The sequence below is a fragment of the Chelonia mydas genome, chromosome 9, assembly GCF_015237465.2.
Source record: "Chelonia mydas isolate rCheMyd1 chromosome 9, rCheMyd1.pri.v2, whole genome shotgun sequence".
NCBI classification, from domain to species: domain Eukaryota; kingdom Metazoa; phylum Chordata; order Testudines; family Cheloniidae; genus Chelonia; species Chelonia mydas.
Window position 1 is genome coordinate 73,101,785 of NC_057855.1, and position 21,870 is coordinate 73,123,654.

Here is a 21,870-nt window from a genome sequence, read left to right on the forward strand (position 1 = left end):
CGGTATTGATTTGACTTCTGGAATACTGTGTCCAGTTCTGATGTCCACAATTCAAGAAGGATGTTGTACACTGGAAAGGATTCAGAGAAGAACCAAGAGAATGATTAAATGATTGGAAAATTAAGGGTTACTTATCATGAATAGCTATTCCTCCAGAGTTGCCTCTGTGCATTCACATTTATAGGACCTAGAACCTCTAGTGTTGAGCTGCAGAAATGTATAGCAAACCTGTGTCTGCTGGGAGGGGGGATGCAGCAGCGCTCTTGTGCTAAGGGAATGCCATTATCTCCATCTATATAAAGGAGCGCAACCTTCTCTCCTCCCCCCTACCCCCGCCACATCACTTCCTTCTCCCTAGCCCACAAAGTCTTGAAATACAAAGAACTCCAAGGTTGGGGGAAGGCAGGTGAGTAGTGTCAAGGCACACAGATCAGTCTTGAAGAACAACATTTATGAGAAAGTAACCCTTCTTTCTTTTTTGAGGGTCTTTGTGCATTCTCACTTATGGGATGCTAGCAAGCAGTGACCCCATCAGAGGACGGTGTGCAAGGCAAAAATGGACTGTAGCACCATCTTGCCCAATTGAGCATCAGAGCAGTGTCAAGTCCAATGGGCAATGCTTTGTGAAAGTATCAACAAAACGTCATGTTTTGCTTTGCAAATCTCTACAATGGGAACCTGTCTCAGACAAGCTTCAGAGGTAGCTGTGGCCCTAGTAGAGTGTGTCTAACTAAAGAGGTACTGGTTTTCTGACTAAAGTAGACCAATGCTCAATACATCTCTTAATTCAGTCGGAAAGAGTTTACTAACAGCCTCTCCCTGTATGTAACAAGCTACCTGTTCATTTTTCTGAAGGATTTAGTGCTGCCCAGGTAACAGCACAGGGATCTTTTCACATGTGTGGTGTGCAGGCAGGACTCCCCTGGGTGAGCATGTGGCCTGGGGCAGAAAATGGGGAGAGTAAATATACTGTGACCGATGAAAATCTGCAACCATCTCAGTCATAAAGCAGGGGTAAGGTCTCGATCACTATGTCTTTATGTACTACTGTTGAGTGTGGAGATGCCACTGCGCTGACTAAACCTCCCAGAAGTAGGGATGGCTATTCAAAATTCCATTTGAATTTGAGGAAGCTTGAGACAGGGGCTCTGACGGTGGAACCATATTAAAACTGGAATAAAATCCCAAACTGGTGAAGGTCCTCTAGTAATGTGAAAGGCATTAGTCATTCCCTTAGGAAACTTGGAGTCCATGGAGTGAGAGAATACAAAATTATGATAGGAAGAAATAGTTGCTAAATGCCCTTTCAGGGAAGCTACTGAATAAACTTGTGATTCTAAATGCAAGAGATACATTAATACAACAGGGACTCCTGCCCAAGATAAGGTCAACCCTTTACTTGTTACCCAGCACATAAACTGTGTCCAGTTTGTAAAGGTAGAGTTCTTTCTGGGCTATAGCACTCTATGAACAGAAGTGGTGCGTGGTCAGCAAGTTATCCCCCATGCAGCTAAATGAGATAGTCTCTGGATTCAGATAAATATACTCCCTTGCCATCAAGAGAAGAGGTCTGGGCACAGTGGAAGACCAACTGACATTTCTCTGGTATGCTGGAGAAGATTTGTGTACCAATAATTCTGAGGCCACATCAGTGCTAATAGTATGATATTGGCTCTGTCCTTGCTGATCTACCTTGTAAATCTGGGAATCAGGGGAAGGGGAGAGACGGTATGGACAGGGTAATTGCTTCAGTCCAGCAGGAATACATACACTAAATATTTCTTGTTCCTGTGAGCCTTGGTGCAGTATAGACCACATCTGGCATGCTGACAGGACTCAAGTAGATTGATTAGTGGATGACTTCACCTGACGAGAGTGAGGATATAATTGATTGGTTTAGGGATCATTTGCAGTCTCTACTGTCTGTCCTTCCTCAATGGAGGAGTGAAGTCATGGCACTGGGACGCTACATGAGCTTCTCCCAGGCACCCTAAGTGCTGAAAGTCAGAGTCTGTCTCTGGAAAAATGGCTGAGCAGGTTGCACACCTTTTGAGCCATGTATGGATTTCAGGACCTGACGCAGCCTCAGTGATAACCTGAAGCACATAGTCCCAACTATTCTAACTCACTCATCTATGAATAATTACGTAACTAGAACAATTACACGATAGGCTAACTCGCTTATAGTCATGACAGGTAGTTCCACTTAGCTTTCTGTGCAGCAGTGAAGGAACTGAGGTGGCTGGGCATTGCCCTCCCTTTTACAGATGGAGTTGAAGATGTGCATGTGACATGCCACCTACCAGTGGACATAGCTTTGCTGCACAGCTCCACAGCTACAGATGTTAAGTCCCAGAAGTGGGAATGCACAGAGACCCTTGAAAGAAAATGTGTCTTTTAGTGAAAGACTCAAGGAGCTCAATCTATTTAGTTAATCATAAAGGGTGACATGGTCAAGTGCCTAGATGGGGAACAGGTATTTGATAATATCAGGTACTTAAATCTAGCAGACAAAGGTATAACAGCCAATGGTTGGAAGTTGAAGCTAGGCAAATTTAGATGTGAAAAAAGGTGAACATTTTAAATAGTGCTGGTTAATTAACCAGTGGAACAATTTAAAAAGGTTTGTGATAAATTCTCCCTCACTGCAAATTTTAAAATTAAGATTCGATATTTTTCTAATGGTTATGCTGTAGTTCAAACAGGAATTAAGTCAACGAAGTCCTATGGCCTGGTTTTATAATCTGTGACAATATGGAAAAAACTCCCTCTAATCACTAAAATATTTGTTATTATTGGATTTATGAATAACCAGTATCTGATGCCTGTCTTCTCACCACATTTTATTTACAAGCATGTGGCCTGCTAAATAAGTTTAATGGTGCAGTTGCTGAATCCTCCAACACTGGATTTTCCCAACCCTTAAAAAAAATCTCTTTGTTTTAACAAACATGGTCAGACCAACAAAGTGCAGGCTATAGAAATCTTTGTTTAGAGCACAGAAGCATCTGAAGAAAATACATTTCTGCATTGCAACAAAGATGGGGACTTATTGTAGACTCTCTCAGATTTGTCCTGCCTCTCTCATGAAAGAATGTAGACCTCAATTTTCAACTGAATTGAGCAAGACACTGGCAATGGAGGAGGAAGCAGGAGAAGGAAGAGAGGGAGAAGGTAAATGGAAATCGGAGGGGAACAGGGTAAGAGAGAGAGGAGTACAGGAAAAAAAATGGAAAAAGTTGGGAGGTGTATAAAAAGAGAGCATGAGATGTGTTGTATTACTTTAGATGGAATATATAGATCAAAAGAGTCAAAAGTGTTAACATAACCCAGTCACTGTCCAACTTTAAAAACCGTTTTAAACAAGGTTTGGTATACATGCTTAATACTGTAGCCAACATACCATTAAAAATCCTTTTAACCTTTTATTAAGATTAAAACAGGAAAAAGGGGGAAATATGTTAATATTAAATATGTTAATAAATATTCTTTTTGGGTAAAAGAGAAGAAGTTAATTGAGATGGACTGGAGATGCACAAAAGGGGAGAGAAAAGAACAGTGGAGATAAAAAGTGCAGGTTCTGTCTCTGGGGTTGACATTCATTTGCAACCTAACTTCTGGAAAAATATAGGCCCAACATATGGTCTGATCAGCCACTCTGAGACCTGGCAAACTTGCACCAGCATCGGGCTGTTTAGAGCATTGCTTTTAGCTGTCTCTTTGGTCACAGGCTTACAGCAATATTGCAAAATAGGCAGTCTTGGCCAACTAAGCCAGACTCTTATTAGATAGAAGGCAAAAGGTGTGAGTTAAGAAAGAAAAGTAATAAAGAAAGGAAGAAAAAGGATAAACATGAGGTGGAAGAGAGGAGATGAAGTCTCACATCCCAGATGGTGTTTGGGATTTAACCAGAGCAGGTGAAGGTGGCAGTGTCATCTTGGTCCCTCTTTCTGGCCTGGGCTGGCCAGGAAATCTCTCAGGCTGAGGACAAAAGTTCTGGGAACCCAGGAGACAGTGGCAGCCATGGTGTTGAAGCTCACTGCTTCCCCTTCTTTCAGTCAGTGTAACCAACCTCTTTTTGAGGACTGCTAAAGGGGAATGATGGGCAGAACAGTCTGTCCTCTCATTATTTTTGGTTCACCAATTAGGCCTATTCTCTGACACACCAATTTTGGTTCACCTATTTTCTGTTTCATACTTTTCTTATTTACCAGGCATGATCTTAACACTTGAGTTATATCAGTAGGCTTTTTTTGTTTGGACTAATTCAGACCTTTTGTCTTGCCTTTGCACTTTCCCGCCTTGTCCCCCATCAACATTTATGACGTTTTATAAACTTTCACTCACTTTTTACAGTTGAGCTCCCAATTAGGGTAAATTTGTAGGCCCTGTAATCACAACAAGGGGAAGACAAATGAAGAGATTTACAAAAGACTTTGGGATCATAATGGAAGTGGGAGGGAGAGAGAGACCGCAGGTTAAGAGCTAGGGTCTGAGTTAAAAGAGACAGATAAATGTGGCACAGGACTTTCTACTGTTCCTTGATGTCAGACATTTTCTTGGCAGTTCTGTTTGCACATATATAGATACTACTAAGAAAATATGTAGTTTTCCCTTTTATAATGTATTCACAACAACCAAGTTCTTACTTCAAATGCACTTCTGCACTATATGAAAGCTGCAGTTCACCAGGTGAATTGCTCATGCCAGTATTAGTGAATATATTGATTATATAGGAATTTACGGAGCTATAACCAACAAATTATTCTAGCTTACTAGTGGAAATAGTAATTTTAAGGACCATATTGATTCATGCCAACTTAGGATATCTAAAAAAGTAATAAAGTACTATTTGAGGTTTTGAAGTTCAGCAACACTCTTGTAAATAATAGAATGTTTTGTCCTTCAAACTAGTCAAGGATAAAATTCCATTTACTTAACAGTGAAGTTGGAGCTTGCTCTAAGAAGATAAAAATAAGCTTTTCTGAAGGTCATGTACTGGCTTTTTCAATTGCATCTATGCAAGAAAGGAAATAGATTATTAATTTTAATACATATGGGTACAACAGCTTGAAATTAGGTCCCATTATTAAAAAGAATAACCAAATCCTGGCTTTTTTACAATTAGGTAATTAGATACTGAATGATGTTGAAGCTGGTACATGATCATGGCACTTTAATTCAGAAGATAGACTTACTTTATACAAATGCTAAATATATAATGAAGAATGAATTCATATATACATTTAATGAAAGCTTAAGCATTGCTTTTGTTCCCAGAATTGGCCTTAAGTTATCTGTTTAGCCTGTGTCCAAGTATCCATGTTCCCTTCCTTTTACCCTCTAATGCCCCTCCTTCCTCCTCTGGGCTTGGGAGAAGAGAGGAACTGAAGATTTCCCCTTGCTCAGACCTACAAATCCTCATGTATATGGGGTGGCTGAAGGAGAAAGTGGGATGTTTTTAAGAGTTGAATGAATGAGTGGTGGGGAGAGAAGTGGATGATGGGTGGGTGTGGGGGCAGGAAGAGCTAATTATAAAGAGGTGGGTTAACTGGGGCAGGGATCACATGTGCTGGGAAAATGGCAACCCACTTGGGCAATTCTCACACTTTCTACACAAATTCACATGGATGCTCATGAAGTGAGAGGTTAATAATACCAGCGATAACCAGTCACAAGGCTAAATTCTGCCTCTGTGTAGAAATGTCCTTAAATGGGTCCTTGTATAAACAACGTTAATAGGCAACTACATTCAGACTGGCAAAAACCAAATTCACAGAGTCCCCATGCAGATTATTCCTGTTAGGAGCTTGAGACAATTGCCTAGGATTGGGTGTAGGTGCCTTTGACTATATCAGCAAAATCATGCTGATTTGGCCTGGATTTCTAGGCCCTTTCTAGAACGCTCCTCTGCAGCTGCATTCACAGAGGGCTTCTGAAGAGGATTTCCCATGGGGTTTTGTCATGCCTGGAGTGAAGCAGAAATATTCCGAGACACTGGAGCTAAATGTTCAAAGGGTGTAAGACTTGCAAGTTCTTGAAATTAGGTTTTCTTAGCAGCTGGCTTATGCTACTGAACTCCCTTCCACAATGATATCAGACTGACCACAGATCTCACCACCTTCAAAATAAAACGTAATAAATCATCCCTCTTTACATTAGCTTCCTGTCAATGACTGTCCTACACAGATAGTGCCAAAAAAGTCTACCAAGTACTTTATGTAACTGTGTTTGTGCTCAGCTACCACAGTGATAGGTGCATTAAAATACAAAGATTAAATAAATTAGATATATGGTCATTTTATTATGTGAATAAATATTTTCAGGGCACAAGACAAAAACCACTACATTCATTTTTATACTTGTTATCTATGCAGGATTTGAACCATGGGAGAAATCCATCTGAAAGGTAACAGGTAGGTTTTATTTATTTATTTTACAGATTTCTGTGAGGGAAGTAGCATTCTTGTTTGTTAATATTCAAATAGACACACTTAATTATTAATTTTAGTAATAATTGCTGAATTTGAAAACTGGAATAAAACAACCTGCATCAGGGGAGTTATTCAGTACTTATACAGAAGTGTTGTAAAGTGCTCTAAAGATAAGACAGAGTCCATGTCCAAAAGAGCTTACTGGTTTAAAGATACAAGAAGGTACAGTTGCATCCAAAAGCAAACAGGAGAGGCAGCGTGGGGAGTGATTCGTCTGGCTGGAATGCTTCACAGACCAAAAGGACTTGGCACTAAACTTGAATTGGAAGGGTGTCTGAGAATTAGGGGCAGCTGATAGAGGTCAGCAAGGTCTCTCTAGCCTCCTTTGGACCTTTGACAAATTAGCTTCATTAACCAAGATGGCAGGGTCTCCCACACTGAGTGCTTCTCCCCCTTTTCCACAGGAAGGGAATAAGGAGGACTCTACAACATGAAAAGGGAAAGTAGGTAAACCAAAGTAAGGTTTGTGCCCTTAAAAGCACAATCTAGCTCTTAAAGACCTTACCCACTGAGTATCCTTTCTCTCTCTTGTATTCTTAAGATTTTCCCTTACATAGTTTTTCTTCTGGGAAAAAGTATCATTCTGCTGCAATTTATATTACTGTTTAAGAAAAAAGGTACCTTTGCTAGCTACACAGTGAATATCAACTCATACTTACAAAACAACTTTTTTAGGACATAGTAAACAGAGTATTGTAGCTAAAATGTAGAACTTATCTGAAAAGGTGGGCAATATTTTATGCTAAATACACCAGAGGATATTATGTTGAGGACCTAAAAATGAAATTAAAAATGTAGAAATGGCTCCATAAAGCTTCCACAGGCTGAGGGCTAACCGCCACAGAAGGATTATATGAAAAAAATCTGGTCATTTTAGTTTTCAGACATCTGTGGTAACTATGTCCCTCAGCTTTCTCGAAGGGTAAAATATCAACCAAATTAGGAAAAATAGATAGCTTTGAAGGGTACTGATTTAAGTGGCCATTAAAGTGAGCTGCTAAATAAACAAGCAAGAGCAGCAGTCTATAATATTTCAAGTAGCAATTTATGAGGCATATTATACATTTTTCACATTTGATTTAAAGATAGGTCCAATAATGATACTGATAATTAAACTCATAAAAGTAGCAAAAGGTTTCAAATTATTACATATCTTTAGCCTGGACATTTTAAGATAAATTATTCAATAATTAGATAAATATTAGGTAAATATTATTCAAGCACTACTGTTATGAACAACCATACATCTGACAGTTGAAGGGTCACAATTGAGAGCATTATGAAGATTTGCTCAGCATGCAGACAGGTTTACAGCCAGGACCATGAATAGTATTCTAATTGGTAAGGAAAATATCCCCTATGTAATGAGTGGAGATAAGATGACTGAATGGAGGGACTAATTTATACTATGCCCTTCAGAAAGACCCTCAAGTTTGCCAAGTGCTCAGTCTATTGCAACCTGCAAATCTAAACTAAAAGGACATCTGCCACATACTGAATATTTCTGCACTGGAACATAGAAAATGACATACTGGCTGAAACCAGTGGTCTATCTAATCCAGTATCCTGTCTCTGATAGTCACCAGTTCCAAAGAAAGAAGGATAAACTTCATTACCAGCAAGTATGGAATAATTTAAGAGGAAATGGAGCCAGCCATACTTCTGCCATAAATAATTAGCTGATTCCAGCCTAAGGCAGCAGGACTGAGGAGGATCAGGTGATATCTTAAGGGACACCTGGGCCTTATAAAAGTACAAAGAATTCTGGGTGTGAGTAGGCTCCTGTGGAAGGCCATGACTCCCACAGTCTGCAGGGGAAAGGGTCCTCCAGGAGAACCAGCCTGGGGGTCCAGTGCTCTACCCCAGAGCCAGAAAGACTTGTATAGGTAGCTCAGAAAAGGGACAGGAATAGGGCCCAAAGGGTGGGCTGAAAAGAAGCCCTATAGGACAGAAGAACCTTTTTGTTTGTGACTTTTTAGTTTGGGACTTGTCTATCACGTGGCCGGAGGACTAAGCCACATCTCCAGCACACACTGGTGTTTGCAAAGCTGAGTAGACAAACCTCAGGCAAGGAAAGTGAGGCAGGGAGTCCCCAGCCATTGCATGCTCTGCCAGCAGGGGGCTCTACAGGGCAGCTAGTCCCCACAACACCCACCCATAGCAGAAGTTACTTCCTAACCCACCTAATTTAGTAGTTCCCTTAAGCACGAGGGTTTCTATCACTTCTGGAAAAAAAAAAAAAAACCTATTTTTTCTGTATCTAATGCAGCTGTTAATTAAAAAGACAGAATCCAGTCCCATGTCAGTTATGTTTATGTGAAGCATCCCAGGATATCCCTGTGAAGGACACTACATACATGCATTTTATTCCTGTTTGTCGCAATGAAGTCTTGCAAAAATATTTTAAAAATGTAAAAGTACCAAGTTCATCTATGGCATTGTCAAGGTTCCTTCCCCACTCTAAACTCTAGGGTACAGATGTGGGGACCTGCATGAAAATCTCCTAAGCTTACTTTTACCAGCTTAGGTTAAAACTTCCCCAAGGTACAAACTATTTTACCTTTTACCCTTGGACTTTATCGCTGCCACCACCAAACATCTAACTGGTATATAATTTGGAAAGAGCCCGTTTGGAAACCTCTTTCCCCCCAAAATCCTCCCAAACCTTACCCCCGCTTTCCTGGGGAAGGTTTGATAAAAATCCTCACCAATTTGCATAGGTGAACACAGACCCAAACCCTTGGATCTTAAGAACAATGAAAAAGCATTCAGATTCTTAAAAGAAGAATTTTAATAGAAGAAAAAGTAAAAAGAATCACCTATGTAAAATCAGGATGGTAAATACCTTACAGGGTAATCAGATTCAAAACATAGAGAATTCCTCTAGGCAAAATCTTAAGTTACAAAAAGACACAAAAACAAGAATCTACATCCCATTCAGTACAGCTTATTTTCTCAGCCATTTAAAGAAATCAGAATCTAACGCATATCTAGCTAGATTACTTACTAAATTCTAAGACTCCATTCCTGTTCTGTCCCCTGCAAAAGCATCACACAGACAGAGAGAGCCTTTGTTTCTCGCGCCCCCCCCCCAGCTTTTGAAAGTATCTTGTCTCCTCATTGGCCATTTCGGTCAGGTGCCAGTGAGGTTATCCTAGCTTCTTATCCCTTTAGAGGTGAAAGAGTTTTTCCTCTGGCCAGGAGGGATTTTAAAGGTGTTTACCCTTCCCTTTATATTTATGACAGGCATAATGCCAGTGAGGTCAACAAAACTACATCAAGCATGAATTTGGTCCTGTTTGTTTCTAGTTAGCTTCTAGCATCAGAATTTTAATGGTCTAGAAAGCCACAAAACTTTAAAAGAAATTATGCCAGTGTCTTAAACAGTGGAGGAAATTCTAACTTCATTACTCTTATGCAACAGAAGTAAAAACAGAAAGTTTATTGAAGTGGATTTTTTTCTCCCAGTTTCAGCAGTTTATAAATGTGTATGCAAAACACACATACACCCACTGTGCACACAAAAATGGATAATTGCATATGCAACTACAGATCTTCAGAACTGGCTCAGACAATTCCTAGTACCAAACAAAAGTCTGCTTCGGAGTACATATGGTGTTGGTCTAAAACTATCCACTATAAATCACAGATGGTATTGCAAAAAGAGATCTCTCTTTCCTCTGGTTTCAGAGTGGTAGCCATGTTAGTCTGTACCAACAAAAAGAACGAGGAGTACTTGTGGCACCTTAGAGACTAACAAATTTATTTGAGCATAAGCTTTCGTGGGCTAAAACCCACTTCACTGGATGCATGAAGTGGGTTTTAGCCCACGAAAGCTTATGCTCAAATAAATTTGTTAGTCTCTAAGGTGCCAGAAGTACTCCTCGTTCTTTTTTCTGTGTTTCCAATTACAGTTAATGCAGCAGACTTTACATCATATCAGAGTACCTACTCTCAGGATCCTAAATAGCTAAATATGTGACAATATATAAAAAAAGAATGCCTGGAATGTTAGTGGTGCATGCTTCACAAACTCTTAATACAATGTAATTAACCAATTACATATAAATATACACACAAAGTATAAAGATTTATTGTTTTGCAAAATTGAAATCAAGAAAATATAATTCTATCAGCTCTAATAAAAAAAATGAAAACAAAAGCCTGTCTTCTTTTCTTTCTCTTCCCTTCTATGATATGTTTTCTATAACTGTTTAAAACAGCTGGATTTTGTCAACTGTAACTCCATTCTTCTCATCACTTATTATGGATTTCTTTTTTTATTCCCTCTGTTTTCCCTTAAGTTTCCTATTTTTTTCATCTCTCGCCCCCACTGTTTTTTTTCCTCTTAATTTTACATTAACTGCTTTAATACGCATTTTTTTTCATGTGTACTATTCTCTTATTCTTCACGTCCATCCTCTTCTTCTCTAGGCCTCCCCCTTTCCTTTTCTCACCAGAAAAACATGAACAGAGGTTTCGTGCCTATTAAGGTGACCATTCATGTTTCAAAGATAAAAAAGGAATTATCTGAAATATAAATGACAAAGCACATGTTTAAGTTACTGCACTCTATAATGTTTTATTCCTGGCACAAAATCACGTGTGTCAGAATGCATACATGAGTATATTGTACAATAATTGCTTAGAAACATTTTTCATCTGACCAAACACTTCTTAGCAGCTTTAAAAAAACAGTCAACTCATGCTTCCTCTAGCACCAAATAAAGGACATCCCTTAAAACACAGTCTCTTATTTCCTGCTCTCGTCTTCTTTCATTTTCCCTAACACTTTCTTCTCTACCTCTTGCTGCCCAACTCTGTCTTTTCCTTCCATCATCTCTTTTTTCTCCCTGTACTCTCATCAGTTTAGTACTCCTGTACATGTGGCAATCCCAGAATTTCTCCTACGTCTCCTTGTTTGCATAGCAGGTGTTCTCTTCTCCTGATCAGCCCCATCACTAGCCAAATGTATCCTGTGATAGCCAGTGCTTCTTCCTGATTCTACCAGGGACAGCAGCCAATGCTGCAAAAAGAAGAAATAATGTAGAGCAAGTGAGAGAGAGAGGAGCACTGATCAGTACAAGAGTGCTCAGCTAGATTTATCTTTCTCAATCAGAAAAAGCAAAGCAGTGAAACAATGGTTGTTATCCCTATGCTGCAGCCAACTGGGAAATCCATGAACAGGCAACTCAATTCGGCCCTGATTGAACTCTCCTGTGGGCCCAGTGCTATTAGATTTTGTGGGGCCCCTGTATACAAGTCATTTTCCTGGGAGGGAGTTTGGTGCAGGAGAGAGCTGGAGCAGGGGACTGCGGTGCAGGAGGAGGTGCAGGGTCTGGGAGGGAGTTTGGGTTTAGGAGGGGAATTATGATCTGGGGCAGGTGGCTGGGGTGAAGGAGGAGGTGTGAGATGCAGGCTCTGGCCAGGAGGCACTTACCACAGGTGGCTCCCAGCCAGCGGCGCAGCAGGGCTCAGGCAGGCTGCCTGCATGCTGTGGCCCCACGCTACTCCCAGAAGTGGATGACTGCTAGCATGTCTCTATGGCCCCTGAGGGGAGGGAGACAGTGTGTCTCCATGCGCTGCCCGGATCCACAAGCACCACCCCTGCAGCTGGGGACTTTTAGTGGCCCAGAGTTGGAGATTGCTGCCTGTGATTTATTTTTGTGGGGCCTCCCTTGAGCCGGGGACCTGGGCTGCAGTCCCTAAAACCCCTGCCTTAATCTGGCCTTACTCCAATGCAGGAACCTGGAAGCTGCTCCCCAAAATCAGAACCATCAGAAGAACCCAGGGTTTTGAGAAGTGCTAGGGCTGAGCTGTTGCTTCTTTAAACTACATACAGATGACCCAATCCAAAATCCCACATCCAAACCACCTCACACTTTGTGACATTTGAAATACAGATTCAAATTTTGCCATGAGCCTCTCCTCTGCTTTAAACCATTCAGAGAAAATCCCAAACCAGATTAAAACAGGGGATTTGAGGTTTTTGCTCAGGACTGTAACGAGAAGTATTTGAGTCAAAATAATCTGGTTTCAGTCATAGAAATTTATTTGAGGAATATGGAATCCTATTTAGGCCGGTGTGCATTTTCCTCAGAACTGGTTATCCAGCAGCAGAAAATACTGTCAAACGTTTAAGAGTGACCAGTAAGTTTTTTTTGCTAAAATTTCCCATAGTTGCTAACAATGCTACTACTCCATAGCGGGTGCACTAGAGCAGAAAAGGCTCCAGACAGCCATTAACATTTCAGTCATCTTATTGTCTAACACTGTCCAGGGTAGGTCTACATGATATGGGTACAAGTCCTCACTTGGTGTAAATCGGCTCCTCCAAAGAAAATGGAACTATGCCAACATACACCATCTGAGGATCTGGCCCCTGGTGCTTAAAATGCCAGCATCTACTAGCTCCTTTGTCTACATTAGCACATCTAATGTTGCTCCCAGCAGTAGAGTGGCATTGGTATTAGCAACTGTAGGATATGTTAGTATAAAAATAAAATCTCAAGTATGGACACAGACTTACAGTGCTGTTTTAGCAAAAATGATCCTAGTTTAGAGATGGCCTAAGACTATCATCCATTCCACATCAGTGAAGCACAGAGTAAGAGAATACGATTTTAGCTGTCTATATTTAGTTACTAAATAAATTGTACTGAGATTTTGCTGTGCACATTATTTCACATCACTCCATTGATTATCATTCCTTTTGTTTATTAGTATCCATTGAAAGAATGAAATGATTAACTATAGCATTCATTAAAGAATTAGAAAACAGAGACCCATTGTATTATCCAGGAAACAAGCACAATACACACTGAACAATACACACTGCTAAACACTCACTGCAATATAATCAGCCCTGAGAGAGATCATCCTTTCCAGATTCAATATCTATTTTACAGTAAAACTGGAACTTTTTTGTATTTTAAAATATAAACCAATGTGGAAGGCAATGTATGCTTGCTGGCAGATGTGTGTGACTGCTCCATATAATACAACTTATCCTGGACAGCAGGGTGTTGAACTGAAATCTTTAGTGGCGTTTTGTTGTTCCAAATATATTTGCTTATTAAAAATTTTAAGCTATTATTGGAATGTAAAGTGATGAAAGACAGAAGATTAAACCTTTCCCAGTACATTAAGTAACTTAAAGCAGTGCAAAACTAGTTCTTTAGACTGACTTCACCTCTCTTGTAATAGGCACCCATGGAAATTCAAATTTGGGCAACTGCAGAAAGCATGATATCAAAAGAGACATTGGTGGCACAGACTCCAAAGGCAAGTGTCTCTGGAATGACACGCTATACTAACAATCAGCATGGGGAGGTCTTACTAGAATCTCCATATTTGGCCCTTATCAGGCTGGAACAGAAGTTGGATGCTACCCATATTTTGATTATTTGAACAGAAATTAAACTGGAACAAAAGACTGGTTGTGTAGGGAAATACAGTGAGGAAACACCACAAAAAATCATTACGCTGAAGCTCAAACAGATCTGTTAATGAAGGGTAACAACCACCAATTAGGAAGGAAAATACCATATCTGGAGAACACTCCAAACTATACCAATTTATGGTTAGTGAATTTCCCTAAATGTGGATGGTGAATTAATTAGTAAAATTAAGCTTGAACTGTTCAAACTGTACTTGACAGAAGGCTTTGATATTTCTGGAGACTGCTTCCCATTTACTGGAATGAGCTGTTCTAACTAATTAGAAATCTATGTATTGAACTTAACTAAAGACATACAACTGAGTTACTGCAATGTTAAGGTTGCTCAGTTACAATCACAAAAATTCAGGAAATGCAAAAGTTAAGGTACCAACAGCAATGTTAACTTTGCTCCATTACACATCCTGTATGTGCTGTAGTCAAGCCCAGGTAAAGGCAATCCAGAGACCTAGAGTCACCATGACATCAGGGTCATTTTATGACTTTTTAATAATAAAAAATAACACTCAACACTTTTTATTCTGTAGATCTCAACAAACTTTACAAAGGTGGAGAAATAGCATCTTTATTTTACTAATGGGGAACATAGAGGCGCAGTGACTTGCACTGGGTCATTCAGCAAGTCAATGGCAGAGGTGGAATAGTTAATTTAACTAGGCAATATTAGGCCACACCCATATAATTGCCAACCTTGGAAACCCTAGAGCAGATGGTTGTCTGACTCCAGCAGCCATTTGCAGCACTAACTCAATTAACCTCTGGTAAGAATGAGGAGTTATGTCTATTTTTATAAATATCATATGCACCCCAGATTACCAGCTTAATATTATCCTGCCTGGCTGCAAGGAGTTAAATCAAAGGAGATTGTTAAAGGGAAAAACAGAAATATGAAACAATGACAAATCAGGTACTAACACACATGATATCAAGGTTCCTTGAGGAAACACTGGAGAAGCTATTAATTGGGGAATAGCCACCTGCCTGGCTCCAGCTAGGCTAGCAAGGTTTATTCTTCCCAGGCCCAAACCTAGGATCAAAGGGGATATTAAAACCCTAATATGCCAACTTAGGGAGGAATGGAGGTTGAATGGGCAGCAGTAGCTGGAGATGAGTTTCTGATAGACCAAGAATGCCACAAGGGCTTTCTGACTCTCCCAGCCAGGAGCAAGGTGTCTGAGCTCAGTAGAATTCACCCAAAACTTGCAAAGAAAGACTAAAGTTTATGTAAGAACTTGGTGTCCAGGCCTTTTGGTGTTTTATCCCTTTTCTCTGCTTGAGTGAATAATCAAAGCTTTGTTTTGAAGATGTTTTTGAGTTAGTTATTTAGCCAGCTGCTGGTCACTGGCTCCTGTGGAAGAGATTATTCACTTTCTCACTTTTATAGTACTTCTGCATTTTGAGTATAAATACTAGATTATAAACAATTTAAACTCCATTTTTAAAAAGTTGTATTAAATTAGTGGGTTATTTATTATGAAAACCAAAGTGTAAGAATTAGAGTTTTTGCAATGAATATATTTATAGATAATATGTTTCTGGATCTCCTTATATAATATGACAGCATACAGCAAATACAGAAATATACAAATTTATCTCAATACCTAGAAGAGCAGTTGATCAATCAATCAGACCACAGCTTTAATATTTTCTGGATAACTTTTACTTTTTCAACTTTTTTAAATGCATAAATAATTTAGATTGCACAAAGCTAACCACTAAGTGGAATATTTTTCATAGTATTGGGAACAGAACAAACCCACACCGCAGTATCTACTAAGTACTCACCACAGTTTGATGATTGACCTGGATCACCTCATCCCCTGCATGGATCTTCTTACACTGGTCTGCAGGAGACTAAAGCCAAGAGATAACAGTTAATTTGGCAACTGTGAAGGACCAAGAACTAGTAGGGAAAAAAATACAATAGGCCCTACCCAAGGAAACTCAATTCTAATAACAATAGTAAATTGTATTTATAAGATGCTGTGTTACCTTTCCCAACCACAGTATACATATTAGTATTGTGACTGGGTACTTTAGATTCCCTATCCCTGCACTAGTGATCATCTTCTCCACTGAGCCCTGGTGCACTCTATTGCCCACCTCCCATGCAATTTAACTTGCAGTTGTATTACTGTTCTTGCAAATATGAGATTAGGGTGTCAAGCAGCCCAAACTGTATGGGTACGAGTGCACACAGCTGAATGGAAGGTGCCAGGCACCAGCAGGTACAGCTGAGGTCTTGAGTTGTTAAATCAATACAGTTATCCAAAAATGTGGGAGAGCACCAGAAATATAGCCAAGAAAACAAAGCAACTAGCCAAATAAACAATCCACTGAAATTTTAGGTTTGCAGCCAGTATGAAACCTGAAATATCAATACATTTGCCCCTTTCATTTGACAAGGGTGATCTGAAATTAAAGGTATCCTTCGAGCGTTTGACTCTGTTCTTCAGTGATGGATAATGGCCCTGATAGGTGATTTTCTTAAACTTATTTAAGAGCAGTTCATCTACTTCAGTCTAGACCTTCAAGATGAAATATCCTTAATTGTCATAACTTTGGTTGCTTTGGGCTGGACCATAATCTTTATTTCAATGTAACCCAGCAGTTTACAATAAAGCAAATATAGACTCAGGCTCTGGATTGGACAGAGCACTGGGACTCCAGTGAGTTCTAAGTATGTGCCTCAGTCCTCTGAGAAATAATGAGGGACTTGAGCACCCATGTAAGTGCTTTACTGAATCAGGCCCTAAAACAGAAACAAGATTAATTCTACCATTAAAACTACACTAAAACTACAAAGAAAACCAGCATGTTGTGACCCAGATCTTCTGAATTAAATACATAAATTAAAACAAAGAGGTGGGATGGGCTATTTTCAGAAGAGCCCTGATTATGAAAAGGAATGTAGTGTTGTGTTATCAGAGCAGTAAATCTAGAAGTAAAGTGAACTTTTTTCACTTTCCCAGAAAAACTTCTCAGTAAACCTACTAAAAAACACTAGGAATATCCTTGTTGAAATAATAACGTATAATAACTCTAAAAACTTCATTCAGAAAAGTGCAGAGGACACGTGTAGTTGGAAATGTTTTAAACCTTTTATTTCTTAAATGTTGAAATGGCAAATACCTTTATGAAACGCATACTTGCAAAGACGTTCTATAAACACACAATTCCTAATAGAGCTCCTAATATCATTCCTATGTAAACAGTAAAATGTTTAAAGATTAGATTTAAAAGCTCTTGTAATAATTTTATGGGAATATTGAAATAAAATTAACTTAAAATATGTTAATCTCCTGTTAATCACCAAATGATTAGAGCATGTATTCTTGGAGAGATGATAGAAAGTTAAATATTGGTAAATTAACTAATTTGATTAAAAATTCTTAATTTCCTTAATTGGTCTGTTTTAAGACAGCTCCTTAAATGGCAAATGGCTTCTTCCAAGTTACTGATTTAGATACTTTCTTCCATTTCACAGAATTTAATTAAATAGCTTTGCCTAATTATAAACTGTCTGGTTGTTCTTGTTAATAACTAACAAGAGCCACCTTTCCTTAAACAAAAGTATTTTGCCCATTCATAAATATTTTAAGTTATCTAAGGGACAGACTAAGACTGGCTTCCCAATAATTTTGGGAAATAAGACCTTGGTCTCCATTTAACAAAAGAAAAGTGCCCCAGGAAATGCAGGCCCACTCTCAGAAGTATAAACCCTGTTAAAAAGCTCTGCACAGAGAGATGTACAGAAGACATTGTAATGGAAGTAACCAGTTTGCCATTTGTGTTGTGTTTTTTTTAAAGTTTTCTTTTTCTTTCTTTAATACTAAAATAGCCATGGCTGTTAACTGTAATTATTTTTCTTGATCTCAATCATGATGTCCCATGAGGTGGAACAGGAACAGAAAAGAACCCATCACTAAAATACTAGGAGTTACACCCCTGAGTTGGCAGTTAGAGAAACAATTAGTAAGAGCTGGCTTACCATTCCTTGCTTTGCTAAATTTTCAGTATTTTTAAAATAAAATTAATTGGCATTCAACAATTTAAAATTGCCCTATTTTACCATACCCTCCTTACCATTGCATGCTTCAGGTGTTGACAGTCACATGCTCTTGGACCTCAGTGAGAGTAATGGTAAATAGCAGCCAAGAGTTCAGAAAATGTGAAAATCCATAATTTATACAGAGTTTCAAACATCACTGAAATCCCAATCCTTTCTCCCTGAGAAAGCTGGCCTTTGATCTAATGTCACCAGAAGGCATAACAGGCTTTCTCAGTAAAATTCTTGTGAACTAAACATCCTAACTAAGGTAGACATTGTATGGTTTAAGTGACATATTCAGCACATGGATTAAAAAATTGCTGTCTATAGCCACCTTTTCAGTGTTACTGCAGGGTGTGGCGAAAGCTGATCAAATCTATATTTTTATTGTGAATAAACAAAAGGCATTTCCATTCATCAGTCAAGGGAGTTACAGGCATGAGCAATTATTATGACGGTTATTTTTGATAAAACACTTGATATAATTTTCAGGAGTGAAGAATAATCATTTAAGGGAAGTGTACTTAATAAGGGATTGTCATATGGTGTACTTCCTTTTTTGGTTGTAGTTATAAGAAAATGATTTAAGTAGGAAGACAAATGAATTAATATCCCAGTCCTTCACACTTCCTCTCTGCAGCCACATGCACAGCTGGCTAAACAAGGTTAAAGACAAACTAAAAGAGGATATATTTATGGGAGCCCACTGTTAAAATATTGACAGAACAAGTTTATGGTTTTTATTAAGACTTCTGTTTTTCACTAGTATATAATATTTCAGATCTAAAACACTTTATAGTATTATTGGATTAAGGTCACAACATCCTGGAGAGAGATGTAGGTAAATATTTCTATTTTACAAATGTGGAATGGAAAGAGAGTTTATTCTGCATCTTACACTGGGCAGTAGCTTATTCGGCGTGTAGTTGCACTGGTTTCAGTGGGACTACTAAAGGAATGAGAAGCCACTCAATGAGTTAATAAGGGTGACAGAAAACGGCTGTAAGCAAATTTGACCAAAAACTTGTATACCAAGTTGATAGCAGCCAAGGAGAGAATACCATGATTTCTTACTGCACTAACTGCTGGGCAACCAGTCTTCCCACTTTCTGAATGCTGAGGCAAAATGTAATCCATCTCTAGGCAGGCATTATCTAGTAATTACTTGGAGTACTCAACTATCCCAGTTTCTATATCTTGTTATGTTGAGGGTTTGGAAAAAACTTGCTAGAGCTGGTGGATACAACAGGCACCTGCCATTCAGGCAAAACGAGTGGCTGTTCTTCACTACAGGGAGATTGACACTGCTGCAATCGATGAAGCAGGGGTCAATTAAGCAGGTCTAGTGAAGGCCCACTAAATCAACGGCAGAGCACTCTCCGGTCGACCCTGGTACTCCACCTCTCCAAAAAGAGTAAGGGAAGTCGACCAGAGAGCGTCTCCCCTTGACACAGTGCAGTGAAGACACTGGGGTAGGTTGACCTAAGCTACGTTGACTCCAGCTACATTATTCATGTAGCTTGAGTAGTGTAACTTAGGTCAACTTAAACCGGTAGTGAAGACAAGCCCAAGAAAATAATTAAATTACACTTTGTTTAAAGATAGCTGAAACAATAAGAGCCACCACCCAAAACACAGACGGTATGCAAGGCCGCTCAGGAATCTGAACTGTATGGATGGAAGGGTTTTACTGTGGACTGAATGTAAAAGCAAGAACAGAGGACTGATTTGACTGAAGCTGTGAGTATGAGAGAAAAGAGGCAGAAGCACCACGAAAGCACACAGACAGGAGCAAAGCCTGAGATGCAGCCAGAGAAGCCCTGGGAAGCATGACCCTAACAAATTGCTAGGCGAGAGAGCTTTTGCATGTCCCTGTGGCCCGCACATCCCTGCGGCCCGCGCTGCTTCCCACAGCTCCCATTGGCCAGGAACGGCGAATCGTGGCCACTGGAAACTGTGGGCAGCCGTGCCTGCGGACGGTTAATGTAAACAAACTGTCTCGTGGTCCGCCAGTGGATTACCCTGATGGGCCACATGCTGATATAGAGCAGCATAACCAAGTCATTGTCTGTATGAAATTTTAGCTTGTACTGACTTCGCTGGTGCTTTTTATGTAGCCTGTCGTAAAACAAGGCAAATATCTAAATGAGTTAAAATACCCTTTGGAAGATCTCTGCATGCCCGCAGAGGTACACGTACCCCTGGCTGAGAACCATTGTGCTAGATCCTGGATTTTGGCTAACTACTCAAATCAAAATGGGTAACAGTATTATTAGTCTACTTATTGGGTCACTCATAAGTGCTTTTAGGACATTTGCAGGTACAGGGTATTTCATCTCCATTTCTAGACCATAAAGTCATTGTGCATTAAATTGCTACACCCACAATGAATAGGAGGTGGATATGGAAGAGACAGAAATACTGTTGTTCCCAATTTGTTAGATTTCAATTAACATTAGCTGTAAAAGTTAAGATTTGGCTCTTGTTCCTTTTAAGTTCTTTTTCTGACTTTGAAAAAGCTGAGTTATTTATTATCTTTTAAAATTAAATTGTGGCTTTGGGGTCAATGATCCCTTCAAAAGGGATGATAAATCAATTTACTGAAATGCTGGGAATAAAGGTCTTTGAAATTGCTTTATTTCATGAAACATTTTTTAGCAGAAATAAAGAACTAACTCTTAGTGGTGTCCTGCTTCCTTATGCTAGCAACACAGCAGTTTGCAAATTGGAAATTAGCCTCTAAAATATTTATGGTTTTCACTTGGTCTACTGACAATTTTTCTTTTTAAAGAGCTTGTGCCTTGTTTTAATCAGAAACACGTTTCCCCTTCAAAAGTATATTTTTGTTAAAAAATCTTTAATAAGGAAATATACAAATGATTTCTTTTAGTTCACTACAAAGTTAGTTTCTGAACATGAAAGACAATGTGCACTACATTCAGCCACCAACAGCATATCACTAACAGGAAATGCTTTGAGAAGCCATCTCAGTGCTATTATGTTTATCATAAACCAGAAGACACAGAAAATTGGTTCACAGCTTAAACTCGGAAAGGCAGACTCTTAAAAAAAAAAATTCTGAGCCAAGCTTCACAAACCAAACACCAAGTCATAAAGAATAAAGAGACATGAAAGAAGAACAGGATCACTGAGGCATTTTAACTAACGAGGGATTTTTTTAAATTCAGTACAATACTTGACTAGAAACCACTGACTTGAATGATCATATTGAAACAACAGTGAAACAATACATACAGATGCACTGAATTAACTGAAAATAAATCAGAGAAAGGAACTGCATCAGAGCAATAGGAGAAATATCAAATATTTTATGTGAATTAGGACATTTGCCACATTAGAAGTATACACTATTACAGGCCATGGCCCAAACTACAGAAATGAGAAGTCTGATGATTTCAGCTGAACAGCACTAGGAACAGTCCTATTTCTCCACTTATCCACCTTGGCTGCATTGCTAGGGCTTACGAGTGCTAGCTCACAGATGTGTTAGGCACATAGGTTGAAAATTCATCCATCATAATAAGGGCTACATTGGGAGCAGGTGGCTGAACAGCAGGCTTGCAGGGGAAATCCACAGCCACTGTACACAATGGAATTGAGTTTCATTCCAGTTGCAATGGCCAGTGAGGAGAGGTATTTCACAGGAGTTCCATGAAGGGCTGCTACGTACATGATTATGTATATCCAAATGTCCACTAATCCTCTATATAGATAGCACAGAGGTATCATAGCCCCCATTTCATAACAGGGGATGCAGAAGTGGCTGCAGAGGACTGCTGAGTTAACCCAGGCTCTGTTTACACACTGGGGTATGTATTATATCCCCCAAAACCTCACATAGTTCT

The 21,870-nt window shown here is 39.3% G+C and overlaps 1 protein-coding gene across 1 annotated transcript in view; it reads right to left on the reverse strand.

Annotated features, from left to right (window-relative positions):
* LOC114019421 (connector enhancer of kinase suppressor of ras 2) overlaps nt 1-21,870 on the reverse strand; it is a 456,264-nt gene that overhangs the window by 216,443 nt on the left and 217,951 nt on the right. The window contains exon 9 of the mRNA XM_043522361.1: nt 15,739-15,807. Within this exon, the coding sequence (XP_043378296.1) occupies nt 15,739-15,807 (69 nt within the window). The remainder of the gene's footprint in view (nt 1-15,738; nt 15,808-21,870) is intronic.